General features: G+C 38.7%; 2 protein-coding genes across 5 annotated transcripts in view; one reads left to right on the plus strand and one right to left on the minus strand.

Moving 5' to 3' along the window:
• The window catches only part of dock1 (dedicator of cytokinesis 1), a 245,850-nt gene that overhangs the window by 78,517 nt on the left and 144,051 nt on the right, over nucleotides 1-23,282 (minus strand). For all 4 annotated transcript variants that reach the window (XM_051913758.1, XM_051913756.1, XM_051913757.1 and 1 more), the window contains exons 28-29: nucleotides 11,267-11,368; nucleotides 9,060-9,154 (exon numbers count right to left, since the gene is read on the minus strand). In XM_051913758.1, coding sequence (XP_051769718.1) covers nucleotides 9,060-9,154; nucleotides 11,267-11,368 — 197 coding nt within the window. The remainder of the gene's footprint in view (nucleotides 1-9,059; nucleotides 9,155-11,266; nucleotides 11,369-23,282) is intronic.
• Nucleotides 20,420-23,282, plus strand: part of LOC127523261 (inhibitory synaptic factor 2A) — a 46,602-nt gene continuing 43,739 nt past the window's right edge. The window contains exon 1 of the mRNA XM_051913776.1: nucleotides 20,420-20,911. The gene's annotated coding sequence lies outside the window, so the exon portion shown is untranslated. The remainder of the gene's footprint in view (nucleotides 20,912-23,282) is intronic.

Genomic DNA, 23,282 nt, shown 5'->3' on the forward strand with positions numbered 1-23,282 from the left:
CGTCTGAGCACTCTCGAAAGTAATTTATTATTAGGGTTGTCAAAACTACTGACTTCGGTACTGAAATTTTAAAAATGTGGTGTTATCAGCATTTCCCCCTAGCATTTTGAGAGCTGTTGAGCAGATTCTTAAACACCTCTGATAAACACGGGAACATTCGAAAGCAGGCGTCTATCAGCGGATATATTAGGGATCCGCTGATAGACTCCTGCTGTCAAATGCTCCCGTGTGATCATTGTAGCCAATCACAGACCATTCTGTTGAGCGCGTGAACACAACGGCCAATCAGAGGTGTTTAAGAATCTGTTCAACAGCGCTCAAAATGCTAGGGTGAAATGCTGGTATTGTCACATTTTTTAAAATTTCAGTACCAGTCAGTACTTTTGACAGCCCTATTTATCATATACGAAAATTATTATATACAGTGGCTTCTCCTACTTTTCTTAGTGATATTTTGCATTAGTTAATCAGGAAGTGACGATTTTGTTCTCTTCGACTCACTGGATGGAAACGCTGCTTTATTCTCAAATGTTTTATGTGACATTCCAATTTTGCACATAAGTTAAATCCACAACTTTGGATGGACTCTTAAATAGACTTTAAGAGTGTGTTCTTGCATCTAAAAACAAATTGGAAGAGTGCAACCGAACGCATCAGAAAGCATGTATGCATCACAGCAAGACGCAATGCAACAGTCAAAGATGTCTAGCCATCACGTGTGTAGAAAATCCAGCACACATCTCCTCCATCAGTCTTACAGTTGGATTGTTTAAGTTGTAAGACTGATTGAGGTGATGTGTGCTGGTTTTTCATACACGTGATAGCAGATAACGTTTTAGGTCAATTGCCGAGTAACTTGCAAGTTTTATATACTCACCAAATGCAATTCCGGTTCTCATTTATCACTTTGGAAGTGTTCATTTCAGAATAATGATGCTCAAAGCCAGAGAGATGATGGAGGTGTTTTATGGAGGGCTGAGAGAAAAGATTAACAATCACACAGTGGAGGAACATTGAGATTACGGCTGATAACCATCAGAGGCTTGGAAACAAAACACGACTTGCAGAGATTAGAGGGGCTTTTTGATACCTCAGATGTTTTGATACTCGCTGATGCCAAATAAGGCATGACTGAAAAGAATCTGAGAGGCCTGAAGGGTTAATTTGATCCACAGCTGGAGATGTCAAAGGTGTGGGGTGGTTTGGAGGTGTTTGGCCTGGCTGATGGAGAACCACTTCACACTGCCAAAGCTCTTTGGCTCATAATAAGATTGACATCTAAGCCATTATACCTCAGAGCCTTCCAGTCACAACAAGTGAATAACTTCAGCACACAAATAGCACAACAACATACAAGCAACACTAAATCAAGCATGACAAACTTTAAGTCCCGAAACACACTCTTTGCGTGTATGAGAATGCAGGCGCTTCTAGCTACGCTGGCTCGATTTCATGCATCGCTGCATTTAGAAATGCATCTGCGTGGTATGTTTGTGCACACTGTCTGATTCATTTTTTATATGAAACCATGGCTCTTCAAACCTCAAAACAGTCAAAGAAGTTCAGAGCAACTCCTGTACACTCCCTCTCCCCCAAAAAACATATGTAATATAAAAATGAAAATATCTTGTCAATATTTTTCACAAGGGGGGCTTTAGAATTATCTTTACCAAAAAAGAACAAAAGAAACAACAAAGAGTGTAAAAGATCCCTCATCTGGCTTGTGATTCGGTTGGTCAATCTGAATAGAGGGAAAAATAAATAAATACAAATAAAAATAAATAAATAAATTGAAACCATTAAAAGTTAATACATATATAATACATACAATACAATGGCATCAGCAATGGTGCAAATAAAGTAAATAAAAATAAATAAATAAATACATAATACAATAAAATGGCAGCAGCAATGATCAATCTGAATGGCACAAAAACAAAATATGAAATATAAAATATATTAATATTTAATAAAATAAAATAAAATTAAATTAAATAAATAGCTGCACCAGTTGTGGAAACATCAACCTAACAAACCTCAACAAACTCTGGTCCACAATAGTGTTGTCAAAAGTACCGATCACGATACCAAGTCGGTACTGACATTTTAAAAATGTGGCGCTTTGAACGCTGTTGAGCGGATTCGTAAAACACCTCTGATTGGCCACTGTGTTCACAAGCTCATCACAAGCTCGGTGAAGAGCGTCACTGATGTCTATTTACAACATGTTTTTGAAGCGTTGATCATTGTAGCCAATCACAGACATATCTGATGAGCTCATGAACACAATTGCCAATCAGAGGTGTTTGTGAATCCGCTCAACAGAGCTCAAAGCATCACATTTTTTAAATTTCAATACTGACTTGGTATCACGGTCGGTACTTTCGACAACACTAGTCCACAGCAAAAGCTGAAAACTTTTGTGACATTAACACAAGGATTCCTGACTATACAAGACACATCTGTTGCAATAAAACTATTGTTTTATGACATAAAACCCCTTTTTGGAGTTTCAAACCTGTCACAAAATTCTTTAGTGATTTTACAATGAGGGCATTTCAAGGAACATCTCATTCAAAACACGTCAAACCACATGATTCACCTATTCAAACAGGTCAGCCCTGAATCATGAACAGAGCGGCACATCTTGAGAGTCCTTTTGCACACTTTGTTTGTTTCTTTTGAGCTTTTTTTGTAAAGTTCATTCTGAATCACAAGAGGCCTACAACAACAGCAAGCAGCTAGCGAGCACAACAAATGTCATCATGTGCAAATGGAGTCTCGCTGGCTGAATCGAGAGCAGCTCTCAGACTGAGAATGGTACATTCTGAGAAAGGTCACTCACATGAAACAGCACAAAGAGACTGTGGAAACAAGAGGGAGAATCAGCTAGTATCAGAAAGACATGATGTCCTCCGGCAACACGTGGAGGAAGCAGCCGTATGGTTTTACAAACCATAGATGAAATGCTGACATCACAAAAGTGAATCTCTGGAGGTAAAAACCACAAACTTTATGAGACTTTATGAGGGGCAGAGACGTGCTCTTAATAATGCATTGCTAACTTTTAAACCAAAACCATGCCCATAAAACCTGCAGTTTACAACGAAAGTACCTCAAGCACTCCAGAGAGCTAGATTTAATCTAAGAAGTTTCTTCAAACACAAAACTATCCTGAGCTGTAATGTTTCTTTCTCTCACCAAGAGCGATGACATACAAGGACAAATTTATGAAACAATCCCACCACTTCAGCACACTTTACTGTGCAAAACTCTGCAGCTTTCACATAATGTATTCCAAATTAAAACAAAATATATAAATTAAATTCTAATATGCATCTTAATAAATAGATACCCCCCACCCACACACACAGTAATATTTCACAGTATTACTGCTTTTACTCTACTTTTGATCAAATAAGTGTGTTGGTGAGCATAAGGGACTTTCAAAACCTCAAAACCTTACCGAACTCAAACTTTTGAATGGTAGTATGTATACATAATGTCTGGACACATTTCTATGAATATCGTGTGAATTTTATTGGCATGACTGTGGCATTACCTGATTTGCATAATTACTATAATTAACTGGGTGCTAAAACAACACTATCAGCAGGTTCAATTCATTCTTAATGAGAGACGTGTTGGAGAGATGACAGGTTTTTGAGATAAAAATATGTTTAAAACTTGCAGGATCACATTTAAGACTAATTTGGGACACTTTTCTGAAAGTTGATGTGAACACAGATCAAAAACATGTCAAAGATGGCAGCACAAACATCAACTGATTTTAAAATTAATTCAAAGTCTGCAAAGTTAGTCCAGATGGGAAGCGAGAGAGCTTGTGATCTGTGAAGACGGCAACCTCTTCAGATTTTATGCAAGTCAGAATAAAATTACTATGCATAGAGGTACTGGTATATGCAGTGTGAATGTATATGAACACTCAAAAACCACATCCATATTTGCACTGCAAATCTGAAATCCACCGCCTAACACATTAATTATGCAACTATTGTTGCTATGTAAAAATGGGAAACTTCTCTAACACATACAGCTACTTTATTAACACAAGTGTTAATTCACCTGGACAAACACAAGCATCACATGAAATCTAATCTAGGATTGTCCGTTAACTGAGTCTTCATTCAACATCACCTGCATTCTGCTCCACTCACACTGTGATGAATGTGACTGAAGGTGTTAATCACATCCTGGAAGAAATAGAAATAGAAACACTGCATATACCAGTACCTCTATTCCAGGCGTGTTAGACTGATTCCCGGCAGTTCACGGTTTAGGCCTATTCATAAAGAACATACATTTACACCTCAACAAGATGCTACAACAAAACAAAGCATCCCTCAGACCCCCTCATATAGAGTGTGAACATATTCAGTGATTTTCACAGTATTTTTTATTTTTTTGTATGTCACATTGTTAATATCCAAACACCCTGAACAAATCCAGTTAGTCCTACACTCTAAAAAATGCTGGGTTAAAAACAACCCAAGTTGGGTTAAAAATGGACAAACCCAGCAATTGGGTTAAATGTTTGACCAAATTGCTGGATAGTTTTATTGTTTAAAAAAAATAATATATGACTGGTTTAAAATGAACCCAAACTAGGTTAGAAATTAAAAATCAGACACATAGTTACTAGAGTGAATAAAGTGAAAGTGACATGACATGTGGCCAAGTATGGTGTCCCATACTCAGAATTTGTGCTCTGCATCAACCTATCCAAGTGCACACACACCCCGTGAACACACACACACACACACACACACACACACACACACACACACACACACACACACACACACACAGAGCAGTGTGTGTATAATTGTGTGTAAAATCTAGTATAATTACTAGAGACAACAGTAATAATCAAAATGTGAACATTTATTACATTTTAAAAAATGCTGGGTTAAAAACAACACAAGTTGGGTTGAAAATGGACAAACCCAGCAAGCTTGCTTAAAATGAACCCAAAATATGTTGGAAATGAACATTTATTAATAAGTTTAATGAATAATAATTAAACATTTTAACTTATTTTGGGTTCATATGTTCATAAATATTAGGCCTTACAGACATATTGCTCAGGGTATAACATGAACAATAATATGCCAATGACTAAAACATTAGTTAATTGGAATTAATTAAAATCACACTAACATTTAAATTAATGTCTCTGATTCGAGTTGCTGTGTAACATCGCTGTTGGTATGAAAAGGGAGACTGAGCAGTAGGGCACATCAAACAAGCATTTATCCGCCTCCATCAATGACGCCCACTGAGTGCGTTACAGAGAGAGAGACTGTACATTGTTTCTCCACTGTCTCATGCACCTGTTGACTTCACTTTGCAGTGCACAGGATGTGATGCGCGCACCTGCGGGGTGGAGGGTCTCCATCAGCGCTCCGACACGCAGCTGGCTTCTGCCAGACTCTATGAATTCCAATATCAAAGCCTGACCCCCGACCTCTCCGCCAATCAAACCTGCACACGGCAGCTGGCAGCAACGCAAATCCTCAACAGTATTCCTCCACAGCAGAGAGAAGCAAAGAAATACATGAGCTGTGTATTAGTCGCACAAATAAATCAAAACATTAGAGCTGCATATTTCATCCTGCCACGTCCACAATCCCAGCACGGATAGACAGGAAAATAACTCAGAACTTCAGAGAATATCTGTGCGATCTTACACTGAAACTTATTTCTTTGAACATCAGAGCTTCATCTGAAAAGCACCGGCCTACTTTATTTACAACAGCAGATAACCAAGTTCTCTGAGAGTGGTGCTTACACGTGCACAAGCCTCCGCCATGAGGATAGAGTGATGCTATAAAGTTACAACAGTGCTCTGGGTGATTGCATGTGCATTGCTACAGTATGTGTTCACTAGGGTGTTATGGGTGGTTGCAAGGAATAAGAATCCACCGTCAAGTCTCTGTGGCCCTGTTTATACCTGGTGTTAAAGGGGTCATGAACTGCATTGTTTTATTGTTTTATAATGTTTCCTGGGGTGCACTTATCATGTTAGTATGATTTTTACATCAAAATACAGTCATAGTTTAGAAATAAAAGGCATTTTTTCTACCCTGATTTTAGCCCTGATTTGAACGGTCTGTTTTAAGGGGCGTGTCTGCTGTGAGACTTCAGTGTAAACGCCCACTGCTGTGATTGGCTGACATCTTTGCATATGAAATAGCTAAGTATTATTCCCTCGAAAACTTTTAGCACATTTTTACTATTACCGCTCTCAAAGTAAACTAATTGTGAAAAGTGTTGATTATAGCACTACACTTAGCTCTATGGCATTATATTTAGATCGTAGCATGAAAGGTTGCAGTGATGAACATTGTAGCCGATCACAGATATGTTTTTGAGCACATGAAAGCAGTGATCTCGTCATTGTAACTCAATTTCTGCACACTAACGAATGCTTTCATCATAACTAACAATGTAAACACGATGTAGAGATTAATTGAATAAAATGGGAGTTTTGGCGAGAGTCACTGATGAACTTGCGCTGTTTGATTGACAGCTCCAGCGATTGTAAAGGAAGCGCTTTCTATATATAATTTAATCACAGTTTACTACTAAGAGAAACAACGTTAAGTTGAGCGTTTAGTCACTGGTTTGATTTACTGACACACAGACAAAGAACATCTGACAGTACATGAATCATTACGTATCAGATCAGGCATTAGAATATACACGGTTACTTAAATGTTGTTGCATTACTGTCGAGTCCATATCATAAAAGTCTGTTTGCAAAGCCTGTGCCCGATTGATTTACCAAAGAATCCACAGTGAAATGTACTGAATACAATAAATAAAGCTCAACTGAGACATTCACATTGTTGAAAATAAATAACCATATTCCTAGCATTAGAATCCTTTGAAAGGTAATGTTATTTTTAGTCCTGTATCGCTCTTCTCTCCTCCTCATCTCACTAACATGCCAGTGGGCGGGGCTAACGTTACAATGATAAAGTAGGCGTTGATTTCTTCTGCAGTCTTTCATAGGCATATTCCACAATGAGTTGTTATCTGGGCTTGGTTACAATAAAAGCTGTTTTTGGACTAACAAGGAAGTTTTCATTTCTGAAACTTACAGGATATTCTTATAGTATGATGACCTCTTACATGTCAAAAGCTCAAGGAAAACTCATGACCCCTTTAAAATGCATTTTGGTCGGTCGGATCACAAGTGAACAACGCTAAATACAGGTGTAGATGGAGTCTAAAATGTTTTGAGCTTGCCCACTTTCGACCACTTCCAGAGGTACTCGAAAACACATTCGACCGGATTGCTTTCGTAGTGTAAATGCTCATGTGGTTGAATGTGTTCAAACAGCCACAAAAGACCACCTCACCTGCCTACTGACTTAATGTGTGAACATTATGGGAAGCCCTCTATAACAAGACGGGATTTAAACTTTGTCAGCTGAAGACCCAAGTTTGGTTTGAAGATGAAAATCATACCAAGCACAATGTTCTTCACCATTCCTGATTTCTAACACACACTCAAAGCGTTCAGCCGGTCTTACGGCTGTCGGAGCAGAAACGAAAGCTGATGCTCTCCGTATGTTTTCTGTCATCTCTGTGTGCATTCATATGTGAACTGCACAAGTTTATTTTGTCCATTAGATGAAAAGATCCTAAAAAACCCCATACATTTACCCGCCCATAGACCCTCCCCTCAAAGAAATCAGGACAGAAGTGGTTGAAAGTGGACAAAAGAGACGGATTAAAACACCAGGTGTAAACGGGTATGTGTCTCCGTCGTCTACTTGAGATCCGATCGACCAAAAACACATCTTAATACCAGATGTAAACAGGGCCTGTGGTATTCTAGTCTCTGTGGCTTGGGTCCCTCCAACAATGCAAGTCTGTGGGATTTTTTCACCTGTTTTATTATCCACAATGCAAAAAAAAAAAAAAAAAAAAAATGTAAGTCTGATTACTTAGTAAAGTAACAGCACACCTCTCCTCACTTTTTTGAGGCATCATGCTAAGTGTGTAAGTGTAAGCTAAGCACCACAAATAGTTAGTATAAGAATAAGTATGAGCACTTTAAGAACTCATGCTTGCCTAATTATACTGACAAACAAAAAGGTTCATTCAGATCAGGGATGCTCAGAAAACTCTCCAAGACTGCGACAGGAAACTCAGGTGTGACTTCCTGCTAGCTGTGAAAGTGCACTAAACCTTCATCTTCACAGTCATGCTGGACGTGGTTTGGCAGAGGAGTTGAGAAGAGAGGCATGAATAAAACAATACACAACAAGAGAGAGACACACACACCAAGATTCATAATTCATATCTTTCATTTCAGCAGCCGCCACACTTCTGATAGTGCGAGAACAGAGCGAATACACGCAGGTGCACACAGAAATGCTACATGCCTGACACACACACTAACTGATGTTGCACTGATGGGAAAAAATATTCGCAAACACATTCTTGGCCATTTCTGACTGCTGTTTCTAAGCAACAGAGGCATGAGTTGAAGGGAGAGAGAGTTAATGTAAGCGATGCTCCCTCTAAGCTGCACACGTACACGACTGCACATTTCTGATGTTGCTTCAGCGCAAAATTAAAAAAAAAGAAAAAGAAAATTTGCACAGAAGGCTGACTCAAAACTATGTGGGGGGTGGAGGGGAACAAGATTTACTGAATCAGAGCTTTATGAATGAACTGCATTTCAACTAGTTCATTTAAGTCAACATGAAAACTCACTGGAAACCAGAAAGTCCTAAAATAGGGCAGACAAGAAGTTTCCAAATGCACAAAACCCCACAGTCTTATCTCAAGCAAACATCCTTTGATATCCAACCAATCTTATCAATAACTATCATCCTGACACAGAATTCTTTTTTTGCAATATATACACGAGTTATAGTGTAAAGTGATAGAACAGATCACACAGCCTGGTCTCTGCTCTGGTGATTAAAGGGTCTGACCAATAGAAAGAGGCTGTACTGAAGAAGAAAAACATTACAGGGAACACTGGTTAGCAAACAGCATGGAGCAAGTCTACTTACTTATTTTGCATCATGTTCATAATGACCCAGTCAGCAGGATAGACATTCTTTCCAATGAGATCCTTAAACATGATAAACGTCTCCATGAGGAAATCCTAAAGGAGAAGTGCAGTGTTGTGGATGAACCGGACATGAGAACAACATGCAGAAGGATGCAAATACATTTATTTATTTATTAATTAATTTAAAATTATTTATACATAATTAGACATACATAGTTTAAATTAGTTTCATAAATTTATATTACAAATTTTATATATATATATATATATATATATATATATATATATATATATATATATATATATATATATATATATTACACACACACACACACACACACACGGTATCTCACAGAAGTGAGTACACCCCTCACATTTTTGTAAATATTTTATTATATCTTTTCATGTGACAACACTGAAGAAATGACACTTTGCTACAATGTAAAGTAGTGAGTGTACAGCTTGTATAAGAGTGTAAATTTACTGTCCCCTCAAAATAACTCAACACACAGCCATTAATGTCTAAACTGCTGGCCACAAAAGTGAGTACACCCCTAAGTGAAAATGTCCAAATTGGGCCCAAAGTGTCAATATTTTGTGTGGCCACCATTATTTTCCAGCACTGCCTTAACCCTCTTGGGCATGGAGTTCACCAGAGCTTCACAGGTTGCCACTGGAGTCCATGACGACATCACGGAGCTGGTGGATGTTAGAGACCTTGCGCTCCTCCACTTTCCGTTTGAGGATGCCCCACAGATGCTCAGTAGGGTTTAGGTACCCTCAGCTTCTTTAGCAAGGCAGTGGTCGTCTTGGAGGTGTTTGGGGTCGTTATCATGTTGGAATACTGCCCTGCGACCCAGTCTCAGAAGGGAGGGGATCATGCTCTGCTTCAGTATGTCACAGTACATGTTGGCATTCATGGTTCCCTCAATGAACTGTAGCTCCCCAGTGCCGGCAGCACTCATGCAGACCCAGACCATGACACTCCCACCACCATGCTTGACTGTAGGCAAGACACACTTGTCTTTGTACTCCTCACCTGGTTGCCGCCACACACGCTTGACACCATCTGAATCAAGTAAGTTTATCTTGGTCTCATCAGACCACAGGACATGGTTCCAGTAAGTCTGCTTGTCTTCAGCAAACTGTTTGCGGGCTTTCTTGTGCATCATCTTTAGAAGAGGCTTCCTTCTAGGACGACAGCCATGCAGACCAATTTGATGCAGTGTGCGGCGTATGGTCTGAGCACTGACAGGCTGACCCCCCAGCCCCTTCAACCTCTGCAGCAATGCTGGCAGCACTCATACGTCTATTTCCCAAACACAACCTCTGGATATGACTCTGAGCACGTGCACTCAACTTCTTTGGTCGACCGTGGCGAGGCCTGTTCTGAGTGGAACCTGTCCTGTTAAACTGCTGTATGGTCTTGGCCACTGTGCTGCAGCTCAGTTTCAGGGTCTTGGCAATCTTCTTATAGCCTACGCCATCTTTATGTAGAGCAACAATTCTTTTTTTCAGATCCTCAGAGAGTTCTTTGCCATGAGGTGCCATGTTGAACTTCCAGTGACCAGTATGAGAGAGTGAGAGCGACAACAAATTTAACACACCTGAGACCTTGTAACACTAACGAGTCACATTACACCAGGGAGAGAAAATGGCTGTACTCACTTTTGTGGCCAGCAGTTTAGACATTAATGGCTGTGTGTTGAGTTATTTTGAGGGGACAGCAAATTTACACTGTTATACAAGATGTACACTCACTACTTTACATTGTAGCAAAGTGTCATTTCTTCAGTGTTGTCACATGAAAAGATATAATAAAATATTTACAAAAATGTGAGGGGTGTATATATATATATATATATATATATATATACAGTGAGATACTGTATATATATATATATATATATATATATATATATATATATATATATATATATATATATATATATATATATATATATACACACACACACACATACATATATATATATATATATACATATATATATATATATATATATATATATATATAACAATACTGTTTTTACACTGGTACCACGGATTAATGTATATATTATATTTAATACATTAATAACAATTTTAACACTGGTGCCATGGATTAACAACACTAATGTCTGTCTGGGAAATGTCTTTATGTGGGTGTAAAGAGTTCCTCAAAGTTTTTGTTGGCATAGAACTCACCACTACGTCTGTGCGCATCTTCCCAAAGGTGCTGATGAGGTGGGCGTAGTGATAGTCGTCCATCTGCCGTAGAGTCGCGGTCATACAGGCTACAAAACTGCCCTGCAAGGAGACAGACAGACAGCTGATCAGTGACAGTACAACACCTAGAGCACCTGTCAGTCAAACACTGACAATTCATGGCTGTCAGGACCAAAGAACTGCTGTTAAAGTGCCATAAACCCTTCAAAACTGCCAGGGACTTCACAGAGAAACACAACATAATGAAACAGTGCAATAATTCCAAAAAGGATCTCCCATTAACACCGTTTCTGACAGAAAGTAATGTGGTGAACAGTGAGTGTTTGACATCAATATTTCTCCAATCTGATTACAGCAGTGAGAAACACACAGTGGGAATCTAATGATTCTTCCACTTTCTCACAAACGGGAATTGGGACCAATATAACATGCAATTAACCAGAAACCAATTGCTAAGAAATGAAACGGAGGAGAAAAACTCATTCAAAATTCAAAACACAACAAAAAGGCAGTAAAACACCTCTAAACAAGCAGTGGGAATCAAATCTGCGCAGCTTTTTAGAAAATGTCACATTACCTGCTGAGGAAACTGACTTGGTATTCAAATGTCATTTATGTAACATCAAGAGACAGTTAAAAACTTCATAACCTACACATAACAAATACATAACCTCTTATACAATAAAACCTGAAAATAAACTATAAGCAAACAAAGGCATGGTTTCTTTAAATAATGTATCCACTATTGTTGAGGACATTGACGTTTTTAAGAGAATCTCACAAAACATCATTGCAATATTTCAAGCCAAAATGTAATTAAAAAAATAATTGCAAGACAATGGTTTTAGGACAGGATGATTTTCAAAACACCTTAATGGTCTCAAAATAGGCTCTGGTTTCCTTATGCAATAACAATTTCTTCTCTCTTTGGATTTTGTTTTTCAAAAATAGTTTAACTAAAAGGGTCAGTGAGAGGGTAGAAAATTGGAAATTAAGGTTTTGATGAAAAAAAAAAAAAATTGATTAACATTATGAGTACACTTAAGAGGGGAAAATAATAATTATATATGTAAACGTGTAGCAGTCCTATTAGTTTAAAAGCCATTTCATTCATCTTTGCTAATTTGCAGCCATCTAAGAGGAGGAAGGAAATTTCCAAAAGATTCCACATGAACAAACACTGAACAGCAACCAGCCGCATATGAAGCCTTTGCACTTTGAAAGTGTGACCGGGGCTATTCTGCGTTTCCTCAGCTTGATTTTCATTTGCGAGTCTTTCCTGCAGCGGTAATTAGGTCTGGCCTACATAACTCAGCAGAAACACAGCACACAGCGCATGTTCATCACAAGATTCCCCTCTTTTTCTCTCTCTCCATCTCACCTTATGGATAAAATACTGTTGTTCTGCAGAATGTAAGAGGTAAAACCGGGGTCTTCTGTGAAATATGCATGCTTAACACATTTACATAATTCAAGGAAATATAAAACAAATGCTGTCAGCTTAAGTTCCACCATTTCAGATGCTGGACTGCACAAAGTTTATTTTCCACGCTGTGTAAAGACACAGTAAACACAGTTAGCCTGGAGTGAGAGATTAGGGCCTCGCCGTTCTGCTAATGTGGTTCGATAGCTAATATTTATGTTTACTGAACATCCTATCTGAGCCTTTGTGTTTGAACAGGACTCATAATGACCGGCATCACACATGACACAATATCAATGTCAAGATACTCCACTATATCATTTACTCACCTAACTATTACTTATACTTGGAAAAGAAATACTTTCATGCACTTAAAACCTTAAGTGTGTCCCAGACTCACATTAAAGATAAATATAATAATTATACTTATGAAACACATTACCAAAGGAGATTTGACACCTTACACTGATACATAGATTAAAAGGTAAGAGGAGATAAAACAGGAGATGAAGGACAACCAACAGAGGTTAGTCCTCATTACATTAATATTTAAAGAGTAAATGAGGATGACATGAGCGATATGGTTGATGGACGATTGAGAGTCATGAATGGAAGCGCTGGCAGAAGAAGCCTCAGTAACTCAGAGCCAGAGCCACGCAGCCAAAACTGAATTAAAGCGCGAGTGAACGCCGGCTTCCAATTAGTCTGAACCAGCATCCATTCACGTCTGCAATGACTGACACGCAGATATCCGTGTGTCCTGCTGTGAGATGAGGAGTGAGGAATAATAACTCTCACTCACTCCCTTCAGCATTTGTAAGCATGCCATTATTCCCGATGAAAGATCCTGGTACTTTACTAGAATATAACAGCTTCCTGCTGTGCAGTACACATGGAGGAATTATACATGATTACGTTTCTCTGCGGTGGAGTCCTTCAGTCACCTGATTGCACTTCAGTCAAGATCTGACAAGACAAAACCTCTACATTAGATAGAACCTGTCCAATCTCTCTCACTCACCGATGGATGGATGGATGGATGGACGGACGGACGGACGGACGGACAGACGGATGGATGGACGGACAGACAGATAGATGATGGATGGATGGATGGATGGATGGATGGATGGATGGGCGGACAGACAGACAGATGATGGCTGGATGGATGGATGGATGGATGGATGCATTGATGGATGGATGGATGGATGGATGGACGGACGGACAGACAGACGGATGGATGAACAGACAGAGAGACAGATGATCGTTGGATCGATGGTTGGACAGACGGATGAATGGATGGACAGACAGATGGATAGATGGATGATGGACGGATGGATGGACGGATGGATGGATGATGGACAGACGGAGGGATAGATGATGGATGAATAAATGGCTGGACAGACGGATGGACAGATTGACAGATGGATGGATGGATGGATGAGATAAAGGAATGGAGAGAAGGAAAGAGATGAAATAAATAGATGAAAGGAAGGTAAGAAAAAATGGAATGAATGAAAAATTATGAATGAAAGAAAAAAATAATGGATGGAAAATAAATAGATGAATTAAAGGATGGAAAAACAATTGAAAGGAATGGAAGACAATGATGGATGAATAGAATAAATAAATGAATTAAAGAAAAAATAAAGGAACGGAAGAAAATAATGGATGGATAGAACAACAAATAGACAGATGGATGGGTGGAAAATTGAAAGTATGCAGAACTGCATCTCCCAGACTGACATGAACATAATGAATTAATGGTGATATGATGGAAAAGGCTTCTAATCTTGTGTTAAAGTTTAGATGACAGGCCTCCTCTCTCTCCCTCTCTCCCTCTCTGAGCGGACGGGAATCCTGCAGCTGCTGCCGAAGGGACGATTCACTCACATCTCAGCAGACAGAGACAAAGGCAGCATCCTCTAAGGTTCATCTCTCCCTTCATCTGTGTTGTGCTCCTCAGCCCGTTACCATGGAAACTGTTTTCTTAAGGAGGTCGATCAAATAAAAGTCAGAGAGAAAGAATGAGATCTTGCTCGAGAGTTTCCCCAACTTCAGCTCCAGAGATTCCTCAAGGTCAGTCCGTTCCAGACGGCAACGGCTGCGGTTCACTCAGCTTAACACGAGGAGCCAAATCAACCACACATAATAACAGCAAAAAAAGTATATGGGAGTGGCCAACACCTTTGAAAGCCAATCAGAAAACTAGCCAATATGAACATAAATCAATTACACCACCTTTAACCAAAACAGAAAATATAGCTGCAGGCAAATCTGTAAAAAACACAATAAATGACCTTCGCACACCTGCAGAACAAAACCGCAATTGTATAGCATCATTCACAGGCACAATTTGGCAACTTTGCTGTGAATGTCAATTAATGTTGCAGCTTTTATGGTCAGAAATTGAATATTAAGAGGGAAAATCCCAAGGCTGATGCTGAATGGAAATTAGCATTATCCTAAAAAGCTATACACACTCCAAAAATTCAAGAACTAGTATGCCATCTGGGTAGTTTTAGAACACTTTTTCAAGATAGAGTACAAAAAAGCAGGGAGAAAAAAAAAAAAAGAAAAGAAAAAAAAGGACTGGATATGAAAAAAAAAAAAAAAAAATAAGAGGAGAGAATGTGCGCCCGGCTGAACATCTTTCACATCTAATGGTTTAGTATTCTTGCTTCAGGTCGAGTCAGTTTTATTACAGCGCTGGAGCGTGTTCATTTAGAACTAAATCACACTAATTAAATAATGGCTCTGTCAGTTACAAATGGAGCTGCTAAGAATCCCTGTCCGCTTAACGGAAGACAGGCCGCTCCTGAAGAGACACCAGCAGGAGCCTGGAAACATCTGGAGCAGCAGCATCTGTGTGACACGCGAACGTCTGACGCGGCAGGAAAAGCCCCTTCCAGAAGAAATGCACACGAGGCAGCACTGCAAGAACCAGAGAGACTGCATACAAGACTAAGCTGCAAAAATGACTCGTTCGGAAATCATATGGTTATTGATGTCATTAATATGAGCACATTCACACATTTGCACTGCTGAGGGATCCATTACAGATGAATGTTTTGCTAAAAATCAATATGAAACAAATATAACAAATTAGAAAAAGGACAGAAAATGGTCATGAAAAATGAAATAATGCCTGTTTTGGTGCAAGAAATCATTACTATTACTATTATAAATGAAATGTTAATGTAGAATATGGGCCACTGAATTTGTAATGGATGTCTGGTGTTTATACAGCAGCATCTGCAGTCTGTTTCTACCAAACAAAACCCCTGGTTTACATTTGTTTTCAAAGGTGCATGATCAATAATCCAGATGGAACATAAATATCTACAGATACTTCAGACTAACCCATTTGCCAAATGAGATGTGTGGAAACGTGTGTCTCTGTGTGAATACATGTGTTTGTGCGAGTCCTGTGAGACAAAAACTCCAGCCAGAACCAGTCCAGAGTCCTTCAGACATTCACATGTGTGCAAGACGGTGCCTGGCTTAATTCAGATTATTTCCACTCACACAGCTATAATGGAGAGCAATCTGTTTACTTACGGCAGCATTTCAACCTGATTATAGTTGCAGCTCAGAGAAAGTCTTTTGCAATATTACCGACTGTGGATGGAGCTGTAAGAGATGGAAACCAGCAAAAATGTGACTCTACAGGCACAAGGCTGAATGAAAGAAGTGCGAACACTCACTCACTCACTCCCAACATGAGGGAAAGGAATGATGTCTGGCATCAGAGCAGATCTTAGCAGCTCGTGTTTTAAGCTCCTAATTAAGCCAGCGGGGATGCGGTTTGTAAACGCCAAAAGAGCTGATGCTTGTCTGAGAGAGATTCTCACGTAACAGATTACACCACATGCACCTGCTGACGGTCATTATTACGCCGTGGAATAAAATACGCTCATATAGTGTTAGGTCACTATTGACTGATCTATAAAACAGTAATTTCATTAGCACATGCTTTTATCTAAAGTGACTTACAGAACACATTACTCAAGTGTACGACTGTGATGGATCATATATCCAGTGTTTTATTGAGATACTATTATACTTTTTAAATATTTTCAGTTTTATTTTTATATTTTCTGTTTTAAAGGGGACCTATTATGCAAAATTCACTTTTATGAGGTGTTTGAACACCAATGTGTGTCTGCAATGTGTGAGAAAAACCAGCCTAAATTAGTAAAAATCTACTCATTTTTTTTTTTTTTTTTTATAATTTCCATAATTTAAAAGCAGTCTCTTCAAACAAGCTCATTCAGATTCCCCCCTACGATGACATCATTGTAGGTAGAAGCCCCACCCACAGCTGATGACGATATGCCCTATTAGCATAGACACAGTCCTGAGTGAGAAGCACAGAGCCCACCATTTCTGTATCCTCGCTGTAGCAGCTGGAGTTGCACAATGTCTGCGCCAAAGAGGCATTACAAGTGTTGTGTTTTGGGCAATGAACATAAGAGTCTCCATAGACTCCTGTCACTGAGGACATTGTGGTTACATTTCATTTTCAATTAAATGCCCTGAATAAAATCCGCAAAGTCTTAGTCATTTGCGGTCAACTGCTTCACAAACAAGGTTCTTTTCAACACTGGATTTTCACAAAGGTTGATTTTGAAACATGTAAGGCTGAACACCACTACTGACCGTTTCTGACATTTTCAGTGCGTGAGATTGTCTTGTTTTGTTGTTGCCGGCATGCCAGAGCATGAGCTCTTGAAGCTCCGCCTTCTTAAAAGGGGGTCAGGACACACAAAATCGTGTTTTTGCTCACTCACCACAAGTGGCAATTTTAACATGCTATAAAACTTGTCTGTGGGGTATTTTGAGCTAAAACTTCACAAACACACTCTGGGGACATCAGAGACTTATTTTACATCTTGCAAAAAGGGGCATAATTTTAGTTATGTTTGACATTTTCAGTATTTTTTTTTTTTTTAAACATGTCTATATAGTCCCCCCAGTTTTAGTTACCTTAGCATCAAGTTAAACTATATGGAAATAAGTGTATGTTTATTTATTTATTTATTTTTTTTTTTATGGTTTTAATTTTACTTAACTATAATAACCCTGCATATATCAACCACAGAAGAGCCTGAATAAGCCATCTTCAGATTTCCTGAAGATGTTACCAATTAATCTCCTTGATTTTCCATGACCTTTTCAAATGTTTATCATCACTGGATAAGGATTTTGAACATGCATTAATTCATTAATAAATCATTTGAACTAATCTGTGAACCAGTTCAGCAAATTCATGACATTCAAGCAAGTTCTAACTAATATCGAGCAATATCTAATTAAATATTTTAGAGCTTTCATGACTTTTCCAGGGCTGAAAAAGCTCCTTAAAATTTATAGGATTTCCATGAAAGTGGGAATCCTGTGCTTCAACCACTACATCACCACACCCAGATGGAATCTGTTGACTTGTGTTCATTTTCTATGCTGATTTTGATGGGGAAAAAAACTGCTGAATTAATTTAAATATGGCCAAAGCTGTCAAGTGTAGAGTATTGCACAATCAAATTAGCCAAAACTATTTAATAAACCAACACACAATGTGGAGAACTGAAGATTCTGCAGACAAAGAAAATCTGAGGGTCTTAACATCACCACGGATAATATAGAACCACTGTAGTGGTATTGACAAGTACGTGTGAAGACGTGTGAGTGTATGAGTGTGTATGAGTGTGTGTGTGTGTGTGTGTGTGTGTGTGTGTGTGTGTGTGTCAGAAGATCAAAGCCGTTTGTTCGGGGAACTGAATTTAGATGGTCCTCGGTGAGGTTCACACGCTTTGATTTCAGTCATGATGGTTGGACAAGACCTGTGGAATAAGAACTGATGAATCCTGTGGGTTACACAAAGGTTGAAAAAAAACTCACTCTCTCTTTATTTGCATGTGTGTGTACATAGAGCAAAAGAACCACAAAACTGAAGAAAATAATGATAGAACTGATGCTGATTCAACAAAATCCATGCAAAGGAGAGAGTTGTCAAGCCTCAAGGAGGTCATGCGGTGGTGTGGCCTTACCAGCGGCTAGGACAATAAAAATCAATGTGTGCCGCGTCAGCAGAATGTATTTTCCTCCAAGTGTCCCTTATGAGGGCAGATTGAAAAATAAAACAAAGAAAAATAGGAATAAAGAAAGAAACGCTGTGTAGATGAATCAGAATATCACTGGGAAACTCTTAAAGAGATGGTCATCATTTAATCACCCTCATGTCATTTCATACCTGTATGACCTACTTTCTCCTATCAAAAGCAAAAGATGAATATCTCTACGGGGTCCAATGTTCTTCAAAATATCTTCCTTTGTGTTCAGCAGGTTTGAACGACATAAGGATGAGGGAATGTTCTCAAGGAGATCTTGCTAAAATGTCTCAAACAAAACTCTAGCTTTGAACTTATTTCATAAACTTTCTCAAATCCCAGTTCTTCCTCAGAAACAATTTTGTTTCCCAGTAGACTGATAAAACCTTTTCTTTTGCTGTAAGTCTATCTGAAATAACCAAAATAATGTGGTGACGTGATCTGAAACTATAATGGGATAAAGACTTGGAACTACTTCATAGTCATTTAGTTACAGAAACAATCACATTAGAATGTCTATAAGCCAACCAGAATCAAATATTCAACATAATCATGTTATAAAAAGGAATGTGGTATGTCAGAATGTCACAACTGACCAATCCGTATTCCAGAGATCCAAATAATAAATAAATGCAAAAGCCAAGATAAATGAGGTTACACGCGCACGCGCACGCACACACACACACACACACACACAAACACACACACACACACAAACACACACACACACAAACTGAAAGGTTTGGGGTCAGTAGTTTTCTTTTTTGTTCCTTTTTTCCCCTTTTATTCAGGAGGGACGTATTGATTAAAGGTGTGGTTGATTATGATTTCACTTTTTTAACTTTAGTTAGTGTGTAATGTTGCTGTTTGAGCATAAACAACATCTGCAAAGTTACAAGCTGTTAAAGTCGTCATGAAATCAAAATCAAGCCTATTTACTTTGTTAGCGCATATTACTAGTCTTGTGGTGAACAATTAATCCATGCAAGTTAATACACAGAAAAAAATTGTTCGTCATGATAATCTTTAATCAAATCTGAAAAGTTACTTCCGGTCTGGAATGGCGTTCCTTCTCTGATGACGTCAGTTTGACGGCTTGGGTTGAAAACGCTTAAACCACTCCCCTCTAACCATTAGTCTGCTATGACCCAAATAGGGGCAAATTTGACAAACTATAATAAATAATCTGTGGGGTATTTTGAGCTGAAACTTCACAGACACATTCTGGAGACACCAGAGACTTATATTACATCTTGTAAAAGGGTCATTAAATGTTGTTTAAAATTTTATTAAATTGTGTTTTTTTTTTTCTCTCTCTCTTTAAATTTAGTATGTAATCAAGTAAATCTAAGCAAATAAATTCAATAAAATATATAAAACAAACTTTTTTAATTTTATAATTAAATTATTGATAGCAAAAATCACAGAAATGTAAAAAAATGCATATCTTACTGCTACTATGTAAATCAGCAGGTCACCACATTACCTAAAGCTGGATTTTCCTGGCAATTTCCCTCCTCTCTCTCTCTCTCTCTCTCTCTCTCTCTCTCTGCTTTGCTGTCTTCCACCCCGCCTCCTCTCTCTCTCTCTCTTTCTCTCTCTCTCTCTCTCTCTCTCTGTCTCTCTCTCTGTGTGTCACTGGCTCTCGGGTCTCTCAGTTCTTGGAGCGGCTGGTTCAGGATGGATGTCTCATGTGCGCAGATGCCATCGCTGAGCGCTGGACCCCACTGCATCCCGTCGGCAGTGTGCGCGTGAGTGTGTGAGAGTGTGTGTGTGTGTGTATGCGTGCGTGTGAGAGAGAGTGTTGCGGGGCAGCGCCGGTCGGGTGAAGACGCGTGCGAGTTTGCGTGTGTGTTTTGGGGCAGATCTCAGTGGAATCTCTCACTCTGGATGTGTAAGGATCACGGGAGGACCGACTGACTGTACGTGCGCCCTCACGGAGAAACTTCCAGCATGGCAGACCCTCTCTCTGGACTCACATCAGTTCTCGTGCCCTGACGGACCGCTGCTGTGCTGAGAGGGAAGACATGTACTGGTCATCTCTCCCTCACCTTCATCATCATCATCATCACCACCACTGATCCGTGTCTGGAGGTGAGTCTCTTCCTCTACATTTGAGCTCAGGTCTGGACTCATAATCACCTTTAACCTTCTGGAAATTTATATTTAATCATTTCAGCTGGAAAATTAGCTGAGAGAAAACACAAATTCACAAGTAACTTAAGCACAAAAGTTGATTTGAAAAAGGAAAAAAAAAGGCAAGTGCTGCATTGAAGAACCTGATCAGAACAAACACGCCGAATCATCTGATCCTGTGGCGTTTCAATGCTTCAAATCATCAGATCCTGTGGTCCTCGCAATGCTTCATTTAGCATTATTATAATCTTTTTATTTCAACCCACGCAGAGAGAGAGACAGAGAGAGAGAGAGAGAGAGAGCTTATGGTGGTCTGAACTGTAAAACACTCGTTGGATTTAGAAACTGTGTTTTCAGGTTAAATCATGGACAGCATTAAAGGACTAGTTCATTCAAAAATGAACATTTGAGCAAATTTTATTACCCTCATGTCATTTCAAATCTGTATGACTTTTGTTTCTGTTTTTTTTTTTTTTTTTGTCCGTGAAACACAAAAGGAGACGTTTAGCTGAATGTTTATGCTGCTCTTTCCCATACAATGAAACGAACAGGAACAGAAGCTGTTGACCTTCAAAAAAGGAAAAAAAGCACCAGAAAAGTAGTTGTGCATTATAATTTGTGTGACCCAAATGTAAGCTGTTATTCACTAAAGGTCTTCTCTATTGTACACAACCTGTCAAAAGTCTGGAATCATTGAGATTTTCACATGTTTTTTCGAAAGAAGTCTCTTCTGCTCACCAAGGCTGCATTTACTTGATCAAGAATACAGTGATATTGTGAAATATTATATTTTATCACATTTTTTTTTTTTTTCTTTCAAAGAGAGATCACGATTCTCCCATGATTCTGAAAAGACAGCAAAACAAAACAACATAATTTACTAGAGGTTCTGACAAAAAGTAGTCTATTTAATTACTCGGAATGAATTATTTAAAAAAAAAAAAAAAACGGTTTGAATGAATGATTCAATGACTCAGTAAAAAATACTTGTTTCATTACTGGATTTTTTGAACGAATCTCTTGAATGATTCAAAGACAAATTTTTTAACAGTCACTTATCGCCACCTACTGGTGTAATGATTCAATTAAAACAATCATTATTTGAAGCGCCATGTAACTTTATACAGGTGATTTCCTCTATTTTGATCACTTCCATAGGCCTCAGTGTTTATATCCGAACTATAAACTTTTATCCCAGTTCTTCTGTGAAAATATGAATATTTGTAACACCGAATTAATAATAAGTGTTTGAAAAGACTGTTTGTGAAGCTGTTTTATAGCTAAACATGACAACTGGATCAGTGACAGCATCAACACAGATTTTAATGTTCTGGTGTGATTTCGTCAAATTTTTAATAGACACAGGTGAATCGTCATTTAGGAATGTGATAGCATGGGTGTTTGATCTTTTAATGATTAATTGTGCAGCTCTAGTTACAACATATTTCTATTTCAAATAAAAAAATTCTGTTCTTTTGATCTTTCTATTAAATCAAAGAATCCTGATTAATCATGATTTCCAACATAAATTTTCAAGTGTCACTAATGTATATTCAAATACACCTTATCAAGACCTGGTGTGTGGCAAGACTGACGTCAATGATGCCAAACAGCATTGGTTCTTGCGTGTCTCGTAATGTCAATGAGTTTGGAAAGCTACGGCGGTCGCTAGAAGATGCTTTCATTGAAAAGCAAGAGAAAAAGAGCTGCGTAAACATTCTGCATTATGTTCCAGAAAACAAATTAAGTCATACAGGTTAACAGAAACATGACGGTGAGTAAATGATGACAAGATTCTGATTTTTGGGTGAACTATTTCTTTAAAAGTGTCAGTGGCTCAACTGGCCTGATGAAAGACCCGTAAGAAGTGCATAATGGAGATAAATAATACCGTCTGTTAGCGCTGGAGAGTGCTCAGGACACAAACCCACCAGTCAAATGCTCACGAACGCACACTTTGCTCAAACAAGCAGGACATTCTAGTGCAGAAACACTTTCATATATAAAACAGAGAGAGAGCCTGTGTGTGAGAGAGAGACTGAGCATGAGAGGAAAAAGTTATCCGAGTTTAAAGTCTCAGAACTTAGCACAGAAAGTAAATTTGTGGCCCTACATCATAGCTGCACTTGAGATGCATTAAGAATGATTTTGCAATCGGATCGTGACTCTGAGTCGTGAGGTGCCTAAAGACTTCCAGTCTTATTCTTCACCTGTCTCACACACAAAAACAGCAGCAGCACTGGGCGTGAGGAAGCCAGATGTTGTCTTTCATGTGGTAATGGTTTTATTACGAGTCTGTTCGCTCACTGTACAAATGCAGAGAGGGAGA

Source organism: Ctenopharyngodon idella, chromosome 12 (genome assembly GCF_019924925.1).
Source record: "Ctenopharyngodon idella isolate HZGC_01 chromosome 12, HZGC01, whole genome shotgun sequence".
Lineage (NCBI taxonomy): Eukaryota > Metazoa > Chordata > Actinopteri > Cypriniformes > Xenocyprididae > Ctenopharyngodon > Ctenopharyngodon idella.